This window comes from Pundamilia nyererei, unplaced genomic scaffold (genome assembly GCF_000239375.1).
Source record: "Pundamilia nyererei isolate P.nyererei 1_Seehausen unplaced genomic scaffold, PunNye1.0 scaffold00563, whole genome shotgun sequence".
Classification (NCBI taxonomy): domain Eukaryota; kingdom Metazoa; phylum Chordata; class Actinopteri; order Cichliformes; family Cichlidae; genus Pundamilia; species Pundamilia nyererei.
This window is the reverse complement of record NW_005187964.1, coordinates 145,886-156,843: the sequence shown is the minus strand read 5'-3', so window position 1 is coordinate 156,843 and position 10,958 is coordinate 145,886. Positions and strand designations below refer to the sequence as shown.

Below are 10,958 nucleotides of genomic sequence, written 5' to 3'. Positions count from 1 at the left end.
CTGTTATTTTACGGTAGTATTTTGGCGCCCCAGCTGCCGGAATATTACAGTTTTTTTAAGATGTTTTTTTTAACAGTGTGTTTAACTGTAAAGAAGGTCAAAATCCCCTCAGACAGAGGTTCTAGTCTGAGCACAAAGGTGATAGCAGGAAACAACCAGAATGGGGATCGGGAGAAGCTGAAAAGTGATGAGAGGTCTGAGAAAATTAGGTTTAGTAGTAGTCTGTAATTTTTATGTTATGACAATTGCCCAAACACAGCAGTCATCCCATACATGGTCCACCCGTTAAAGGGGGACAGAGGGCCAAAGAGGGAAAAGAAGCATAGAGAATTGACACCTAGTGGGTAAAAAGGGTGTGTGTAATATCTGGAGATATGTGCTGCACTTTCATTCCCAATAACACGATCCCAGATGGTTCTGTAACTAGAGCCCTGGGAAGATTCAGGACATCATTTAAGAAAATTAATAAATAGAATAGAATAAATGCATGAATATTTGGAATTGATGATTCATTGGAGGAGTGGGTGGCATCTGTCCTTGGGCAATGGAAGGGATGTATTATGTCCATTAGGGTTTCCTTATCTGTTTTTACAGCTTAGTTGGGTAATTTGTGGTGGTGTGCCTTCTATCTGAGGATGCTTCTTAAGGTTGGTTAACAGGGCTGTTGGGGATCTGAAGACAACATGATGATGCTTGATGACTTTTAGTAGTGTCGATCTACTCTGATCAGATCGAAGGAGGGACTGTTGGGAATAAATCATTTTCAGTGCCTCAATTATGCTATTCTTTTTTATTAATAAGTGTTATAAAGTTATATAGTGTAGTATTAAGTGGACACAGCCCTGAAAATAAAGGGGAGTAGAAAGCTGCAGACTCTCTCTCATGCTTGCCTGGGAAATTAAAGATAAGAGGAAACCATTTTCTGTGGAAAGTTACTGGAATTGTTTAGTCTAGAATGAGAGAGCTTCTGTAATAAAACTGTTAGGGGCACACCACCATTTTGAGATCCGCAGCAGCGTGTCATGCAGGACGCATCTCCCTTCTAGAAGTAATAAATGATCTACTGAGCAGTGTTTTGTTGTTTTGTCTTCTATTCGATGCCGCTGAGGAATCAAAAGAACTCGATGAAGTGTTGATATTTACAGTGGCTAATGCACTTTTCTGTGCCTTAAGTCCTGTACATCTGTGGAGGTAAGGTTTTGACTTATTTCTTCACTTTTATGGGGTAGCTAATTTCAGTGTGTTGACTCATGAATTCCTCTTGTGTGCGCTGCTACAGTCCTCCACTCATAACAGTGCTCTGTGTTACGACCCCCTCTGCTAGGGGACAGGGAGGAGTAACATGCATAAGCCCTCACACGGGAAACTAAGTGAAATAAAGGTTTTATTGCAAAATTCAAACAGAAAACTGACAGGGCTGCATTCAGCAGACCACTGGGCATATAATCAGCACACAACTAACACACACACGGGAGTGAAAAACTAAAGCAAACTAAGGCTAACCTCACAAGCAGTAACACCACAAAAATCTGCTCCAGCTAAGTTCAACCATAGAGATTAACAAGCAAAGTTCAAAAAGAGAGGCAAGGGGGACAAACTGCATGTTCAGTCCTCGGCAGCAGCCCACAGTGTGAAGAATCTTCAGCACAATCAGCCACTAATTGCTTCATGGAGCGTCACAGGATCCCAAGCAGCCAATTGTCTATGTGGGTTGCCGCACTGCAATCTGCATACAGGGGGCTGGCACGGGTTTCCAGCTTGCCAGCGAGTCCTGGCATGTTTACTTTTTGTCTCTGTGAGTTTGCGTTTGGGTCCTACTCTTGCCTGCACACAGCCGTATTGTGACAACTGTATGCTAGCACACACAACACGGCCTGTCTCAAAATGAATAAAAAAGAAGCATTAATCCCTCATATTTTCCATGCATGCTTAAAGTTTGTTTCACATTTACATCATTAATTTCCTGTAGGCTGCATATGACAGACAGTGTTTTTAAAAACTCTGCTTTATTGGTTTGAAAACACCGCTGGAACTAATCTGACATAAGGAGACCGGGAGGAAGCAAAACTGAATGTAATGAGCACAGGACAAGGAAGTATCAAAACAAAACAGGAAACAGAAGACATACACAGAGACTTGACAAGGAGACATAGCTGACAGGGGAGACAGAGCTAACATGGAGCACAGAGACAACACTGTGCCTATTTTCTGTGAAAACAGCTATAGTAAAATCCACTACTTCAATGGACTGATGTATGTAGTGATACCAGCCAAGTGCACTTAATATGGAATTTAACCATAATGAAAATGCACACATATATTCATGAGCAGCTTAGTCAACAATAAAACAGCCCAAGAAGTGAATGTTTTGCTGTTTTAAGAGGAAGGTTATTCTCTCTTTCATGGGGCCAAAGTTTTTACAAGCATTTTTAAGATATTCACACAAGTTTGAGAAAGTCCATTATCTGAATCTGTAGAATAGAATAGAATAACCCTTTATTGTCATTTTATATGATTAGATTAGATTAGATTAGATTAGATTAGATTAGATTAGATTAGATTAGATTAGATTAGATTAGATTAAACTTTATTAATCCCTCGGGTGGGTTCCTCCGGGAAATTCAGTTTCCAGTAGCACAGCACCGACAGAAGTTGCATGTCACAGATACAATAAGGGGAATGAGAGTAAGGATATAAGCATAAATACACCATATATACACATATATAAATATAGAATATACAATATGGATAAATAGAATTGCACATTTGAGTATGTTGCACAGTGATTATTGCACAGCTGAATATAAGAAAAAACAAATATTGCACAGTGTAAAAAAGCACTACAGCTCAGTTGTTCCCGCCCTCCTTAGTCCCCCTGTTTCCCCTCCAGTGAGGAGTTAAACAGTCTGATGGCATGTGGGACAAAGACGTTTTTAAGTCTGTTAGTTTTTGACTTTGGGAGAAGCAACCTGTCGCTGAATAGGCTCCTCTGATTGTTTACAACCATGTGCAGAGGATGCCCAGCATTGTTTCTTTAATGTCCTTTTCTCTATAATGACGTTGTGTGTGCTCCACACCAGGAATACATAATTTATTCTGTGCAGGAATAAAATATAAATAGTAGGACAGCAGGAATAAACAACATGGCAGGGGTGGGGTGTGGGGAGGATAGTGTTTGTTAACAGTCTGAATGGCCCAGGGGAAGAAGCTGTTTTTGAGTCTGGATAGGTGTTTTGTGTTGTGTGTTTTGGGTTTTGTACTTTTACTTTTGATTTTATTATGAAGTATGACTGTTTGTTTTGGTTTCTGTCCTAGTATTTCAGCTTCCTAGTTTTGGTAGTACTTCCTGAGTTCTTGTTTTTAGGTTTTGTTATTTAGTTTCCCAATGTTTATTCTGTGCTCCCTCTTCTCTGTGTTCCTTCTGTCTGTCCATGGTGTTATTTTGTCTGCGTCTGTTTAGTTCCGTGTCTTGTCTGGATCTCTCTGTCTATCTGTGTGTGCGTTCAGCTTTGTGCTCTCCCTGTCTTGTCAGTGTAATCAGCATCAGCCGTGTCTCCCAGCTGTTTCCTCTTAGCTCCGTTCACCTCTTTTATTTAGTGTCTGCATCTTCCCCTGCTCGTTGTCACGTCGTACCCTCACTTCCACTGTGTTCTGTTTGCCAGCCTGCCAACCTGTTTAGTTAGTTTTTTGTTCAGTGTCTTCCCAGCAATAAAGCTGAGTATTTTGACTTACTTCTGCCTTTGTGAGTCCTGCATTTTGGGTCCTCTCTTCCTTCCTGCTTGCACACAGCCATCACACTGGAGGTGTGGGACCAGATTTACCTGAGGCACCGACCAGAGCGCAGCAGGTTAAACACATGGTGAGCAGGGTGCAAGAGGTCACCTGTGATGGCCCTGGTTTTCCTGAGACAAGAGGTCCTGGCGATGGCTGCCAGGGGTGGCATAGGGCAGTTAATGATTTTTTTTGGGCAGTGTTAATTACCCACTGTGCAGCCTTCCTGTTCTCAGTCCCAGGCAGTAGGAGAGCACGCTCTCCAATGAGGAGTCGTAAAAGGCCAGCAGCAACTTCTGGTCCAGGTTATTCTTCCTCAGTTTACATACTGTAGTAGTCTATGTCTGCCATATAAACTGGTGTCGTTAAGTTATTAGTTTTTGCTTTTTAAAATATTTTTCTGCAGTTTTTGCTGGCTTTTAAGCATGTTTTCCAATATGATAATTTACTACAGAAATTACACCATTGCTGTGTAAAAAGTTCCTCAAAAAATATATTACCACCAAATCTATAATGTACAAATTAGTGCAAGCACACATAAAATTATTTAAAAAAAAAAAAGCAAAAGAAAAACAAATATAGTACCTTTAAATTTTACAATAAGAGTGTGTGTGTGTGTGTGTGTGTGTGTGTGTGTGTGTGTGTGTGTGTGTGTGTCAAAGTCAAAGTCAAAGTCAACTTTATTGTCAATTCTGCCACATGTACAGGACATACAGAGAATAGAAACTTCGTTACTCTCAATCCCTAGATAAAATAGAAAATGAACATTTAAATATAAGAGTGATTAAAAATGCAAGTAAAATATTTTAAAGTAAAAAAAATTAAATAATATAATACAATTTTACATATAACAAGAAAGCTATACAATATACAATATAAGGGTAAATGACATTGAGTGCAAACCAGGCAGAGTAGTGCAAATAGGCAAGTAGTGCAAATGGAGATTTGGTAATGTACGGTAAGAGATAGTGTAACACAAAGTCTGTGTGTGTGTGTGTGTGTGTGTGTGTGTGTGAGCTTTTGTGTGAGCATCTCCTTTAAGAACAAAAAAACGCCCGCACATATATAGATCACTTCCTGCTTAGCACTTTCCTCATAATTAAATTACAGTACTCAAGAGAACAAAAGCTTTCCACTTTGAATTGATTGACAGAGTTTCATCATGACTACTGGTCTAATGCACCTTCTAGGCTTGGCCTTGGCCACCATCAGCTTTGTGGGGAACATCCTCATCTGTGCTCTCCCACAGTGGAGAGCCACTGAATTATTGTATGAAGTGGATCCCTTTGAATCCAATGTCACTGTGTCTCAGATGTTCTTTCAGGGTATATGGAAGTTCTGTGCAACAACCTCCAGTGTACTCCTAACTCGGTGCAAAAGGTATGAGGAAATACCTTTGTCTATAAGGGTGATTAGGGAAGTGGAAACACAAGGGAATATGTCAGGAATAAAAATTGAACACCATCCATATGAGACAAAGGTTATCAAAATTAAACTACAAGCAGCATGAACACCGAGATTTAGACAAGGACACGTGGGCTTGAGACTAAGGGTGCAGACACAAACTAAACACCAAAACACAGCAACACGAGCTGATTAACCAACCTTCAAAAATCAAACAGAACCTGAACTGAAAGAAAGAGAGACTGGAGAAAAAGACATGGACGAGGAGAGGAGAAACCAGAGTCCCGTGAAAGAAAAGCACAATAAAAAGCCAAATAAAAAGAATATTTTTTTAAACAAGGCCAAATGATAAAAACATTGTTTTGAGCCTGACAAAAAAGTTTTGGCCTTGGTCGGTTTATGTGGTTGTATTTCTCACGCTATATACAACTGCAGTGAAACTGGTTTTCACACAGAATATTGTGTCTCTCATCACCGACTCTTGCTTTAGAAAAACAATCTGTATGCTGTCACATGCATTATACAGAGAGAGAAAGACCACTGAGCTCACACGTTAGATGATGTCACTATGGTGTTACTTGGGCTTAATTTTGCAGGAAGCCAAGTGAGACAATAGCCCTGAAATAATGGAACGCATGACAAACACAATGTAGTCTCTTTCTCATGATGAGTAAAATGCAAGTATTCATTCCTAACACTTTCCAGGCATGTTTTTTAGTTTCATACTAACATCAATTTTTCCTGTAGGCTACATTGCAATGACCCATAGGAACTAGGTGTCTCCATTTTTGTTTTTTATGTCATGCTTTATTCTACAGGAGCTGATTTGTTGCATGAGCTATACTTGGGCCCAGTGAGCTTGCCTATGAACACTCACTCTGCAGGTCTTTCTGCTGCAGGTCTCTCTTTTGCTCACTGTCCTGATTTGGACACCAGCTTTCTAGACTACCTCAGCTCAGCTACAACCAGTGTTTTACTCTAAAAACCCAATGACATACATTTTTGCTGTAATTATGTTATATAAATACATTACCATATACTAGACACTACCTTGTCCAGTCTCCCAATGTTTCGTTGCAATTTATGAGGCAGTTTTTGACAAATGAGAGCTTGTCTTTTGCAATTTAGCTTTCTGAAGTAGTTGGACATGTGTCTGTAATGTGCTTGATAGCCAAAAACTGACTTCTTGTTTTGAAAGTGTTAATCCGTCATGTTAGCATCCACGTGGTTCAGCACTCTGTTATTGTGCAGCTTGTCCTGATAAAGGCACACTCTGCTTCCCTGAGAGACGCTGATATGTGGTAGAGAGTAGAGAGCTCTAAGTTAACTGTTGAGTCCATATAAGGAGCTAGGAAAGAAAAGTGTTTCTTAAAGACGTTTCATTTTGGATGCTTTCTCCAGCTCACAACATTCAGTCTTGGTGATTTCATCCTTTGAAGCTCTATTTTCATCATATATGTCAACAGTTAATTGCACTCAACTGAAATTTTTGGCTACAACTCCTCTAAAATGTTTAGCACATTTAACTGTGTAGTCCATAGTCTGCCTTTATGTTTTGCAGGGGTTAAGCAAGAGAATGCCTGGGGTACTAGTTGCTTGAGATAATTAGCAGATGTAACAAAAATGTATGCAGGTAATTGTGTTTGTTTTAAAGAATATATTCATGCAGAGCAGAAATTTAAAGAGGTACAACTTTAAAAGGTATATTCTATCTTAAGAAACTCATATATTCACTGCATATTTGTACTTTCTGTGATGAGTCCAGAATTTATTTCTATTCTTCATTATTTTCTTAAACTTTAAATTAGAGAACATAAGTTTCTCTCAGACACTGCACACTCTACATAAACCATTTCCATTTGTAGCTTAGAAGCGTTTGGATATTCATTTTATATTTACAGGTGGCTCACAAGCAACATCTTTGAAGACTATATTTACATTTTAGGAATTGTTTTGTTATGTAACCTGCATATGTGGTGCAAGGGATCATTTGTGGGGTCAGACGTTTCGATTCCACAAGCAGCAAGTTCATTCACATCAAATGGTTTCTCTACTCTTCCAATATGATGACTAACAGCTATTGTGTTTTGTGAGATTGTTTTTTACCATTTCTATGGTATTCTATTCGGTTAAGTTGTGTTTTCTATTCTATTGCATCGTTTTTTTCTATTTGCTGTTGTTTTCTTAAGTTGCATTTTTTTTGACCTTTCAGCTCCTTTGTAATTTATCCCATTAAGTTTACTTCAATTCAATTCAATTTTATTTATATAGCGCCAAATCACAACAAAAGTCGCCTCAAGGCGCTTCATAGATACAGAGAAAAACCCAACAATCATATGACCCCCTTTGAGCAAGCACTTTGGCGACAGTGGGAAGGAAAAACTCCCTTTTAACAGGAAGAAACCTCCGGCAGAACCAGGCTCAGGGAGGGGCGGTCATCTGCTGCGACCGATTGCGGTGAGATAACAGAGACTTTGAGGAGAGAAACCTAATATTTAATAATCCACATTTCACTGTTTTACTCTTTAGTTCAGATGTATGTATTGATCTTTCTTTGTGATTGTTTATGTTTAAGTTGTGAAGAGCTGTGATGGTTTGTTTGTTTGTTTGCTCGCTTTTAGTTTGTATTTGTCTGTTTGGGAGCTGACACAGTCTCTATGGAGATGGGTTTTTGGCGGGGCAGCATCAGGAGAGAAGCTCCAGAGAGGCGTGTTCCATGTTAAAAGCTAAAATATAACAAAATAAATTATGCTAAACAAAACAAAATCTTTCAATTGCCCAACCCTATCTGTCCCCTCAACGGGTTGTATGTTTTCAATGTTTCCTTATTATTTTTGTCATAAAAATTTATCAAACAAATAAATCAAGCTGTGTGACAGCACCTTGCATTTACGCCGGGCTGTGAGCTGCCCTAAATCTACTTCCTACACCCCCCTTTTCAACTAGTTTAAAACCACTCCTGACTTCCCTCAGTGCACACTGTAACCTCCAAAAGATACAATTAGCTTTTCTGGTAAAAGGTTCTAGATTATTTTGTCAACCTTTGGAAACATCCTCTACAGAGTTAACCCGTTTCATCTTTAAAACTTAGGCCTGGTTTCTTCGCCCCCTTTAACGTGTAGCGCATATCCAGCCTGAACACTGTGTTTGGGCAATTTACATAACATAAAAATCCTGCAACTATTCCTAAAGTCCCCTCTCATTACTTTCATGCTCCCATTATAACCTGTGTCTAACAAGCTTTTGATCTTCTTTGCAATGTAAACAACTAGGTGTCTTTGTGCTCTGTTCTTCTCCTTTCTCTGGTTGGTTCCATTCGTTCTCGGGCTTCCAGGATTCTCGCGACCCCTGTGGTTGCTGTGGTCCTGAAATCTTCTCCTGTAAAGGATAGAAAACAAAAAGCCTCTCTCTGCTACACAACCTGCTAATCTACTGTGTTCATCTAATGTTCCTTTAATCATTCAAAGTTGTTTCACCATATCATGTTCTGGGCTCTAGTCTTTATATTACCTTTACTTAATCTTTATTTACTTAATCTCAATGCTCTTTATGTGTGTGCGCAACACTTTTAATTTTATTAAACACACCCAGGGTAAGATATAAGCTATAAGCATAAAAACAGACAGAGATCTCCTAACAGCTCAATTCAGAATGGTTTGAGAGATCAAACTGTAAAAATTTTAAGCCAAAGCCTGGCCTGTTTCTCATCCCAATTCTGTTAATCTATCCTTTTGCCGCTGTACCCATGTGTTTAGGTTGAGAAGAGTCCACCTGTACTGACACACTAAAACATGTAATTAATATCATTTTATTACTTTTTCTTAAGACATTCAGTCTCTAATTCCTCCGCTTTCATGTTGCAACGTCTCTCACCAGCTCACAAGCTATATTCAGACTTGCTGTTTGACGCACACACTCTCTTCTCTCAGACTTCCTCTTTTTCCCGCACTCTGCTATGAACCTACGTAGTGTTATTATTACTTATTTATTATTTTGTACAAATCACACAGAATCACTCAAATCCAGTACTCACAACATTCACACACTTAGAATCACTCAAAATACGCTTTCCTAAGAGTATTTTATCAAACATGCTTTTTAGAATCAGAAAGAGGAAGTAGACCGCACCCAGTTAATTGCGTATGTCCTCTTAAAAGAGAAGAGAAATAAACACATATGGGACAATTCTCCCCATCTTAGACAAAATGTGACCTTAAATGTCCTTTTCTAAGTCATGTTCTTCTCTATATACAACTCTTGGCCTCCAGGGCATAAAACTTTGAACATAATCTTTTACTTTACCAGAACTAGACCTAATCTAAATCCTGTCTCATTCACTGCTGAAGTTCTAGTTCAATGAACACCTGTGTCACAGTTTAAAATTAAAAGAGGAAGTAACTCACACCCAAGAACTGTGTGTGTAACCTTTGGACTTATAACTCTGATATAAGTCCACACAGTGCGCCGACTACGGAGAACCTGCAAGTTCGTTTTTTTTTTTTTAATTCTCTGCACACTTGAAAACTGTTTCTGTCATTTATCTGCCCAAGAACTTCATCAAATGGACCTCAACGGGTCCAGTAATCTTCAGCACATGTATATCACTGCTGCCAGTGATGATTTAAAAACAGTTTCTTGTCTCAGTGCACCCAGCATTAACTTATCAGATGGACCGCAGCCGATCCATCAATATCAACACAATTGTGTATCCTCATGTACACAACTGATTCTTCACTTGTGTCACAGCACATCTAGTAATATCTTCAGAATTACTTCAACATGGTAAACATTGATTTTCCTTTAAAATCAATTCCTTCAAATTTAATTTACCATTAAAACTCAAGACCACAACTGACTTGATTCTCTGAAATCCTGAGTCAGTTAAACACATTGCTCAACTCAAGTTGTCTTTTTCTCGGACTTCCTCGTCCGAGCTTACTCTTTTTACCCCGGCATCCCCACCAGAATGTTACGAGATCTTCCACTCTTACTTGGTGAAAGAAGGTAACTTCGTAAGTTTTCTCCACTGTCTCACAGTAGCAAACAACCTGCGCCTTCAGAAGATCCCCTTCCCACTGTAATTCAATTTTCATAGACCCAAAAGTAAGCATATTATTTCCGTAGTCAAAAATGAAACCGTTCCTCACACAGTAATTCTTAATCTAACCTTAAAGTGAAACCAAAACCCTTCATGTTTTGAAACTAAAAAGAGGAAGGAACAGTGCCCAACTTTTAACTGTGCATGTTGTTACTCAGCAACAACAACACACACACACACACACACAGACCCAGGGCAATTCTTCCTGGATCATTTATCAACATCCAAACCAACACAGTCCGCATTGATTATTCTTCTGGACCTCAGCGGATCCACCAAAATTCATGTAAGTATATCAACCATTCACCGATTTATTTCTTTTCCTCAGACCACGTCTGATCTGTTATTTTTTATTTTTTTATTGACATTTTTGGAATCACTATATAATACCATCAACTTCAGCTATCTGTCAGTACATATATTTTTTCTTTTTTTTTTCTATATTTAAACAACTGAAATATCCATACAATAAGAATGAAAGAAGGAGAAGAAAAGAAAAAGAAGCAAAACAGGAAACAACAAACAAATAAATAAAAAATACATAAGGAAAAAGAAAAAGGAAAGAAAAATAAATAAATAAATCTAGGGAGAGTGTTTTTGTTTCCATTAATGTAACTAATATTTCCTCTAGTCTTCTAGTAGTTAACAAAGTCAAAATCTAAAGCAAAAGCAAAAACTGGCCTGC

General features: G+C 38.7%; 1 protein-coding gene across 1 annotated transcript in view; it reads left to right on the top strand.

Annotated features, from left to right (window-relative positions):
* The first annotated feature begins 10,451 nt into the window (after positions 1-10,451).
* The window catches only part of LOC102211860 (claudin-4-like), a 3,472-nt gene continuing 2,965 nt past the window's right edge, over positions 10,452-10,958 (top strand). The window contains exon 1 of the mRNA XM_005754428.1: positions 10,452-10,559. Within this exon, the coding sequence (XP_005754485.1) occupies positions 10,558-10,559 (2 nt within the window). The 5' untranslated portion in view covers positions 10,452-10,557. The remainder of the gene's footprint in view (positions 10,560-10,958) is intronic.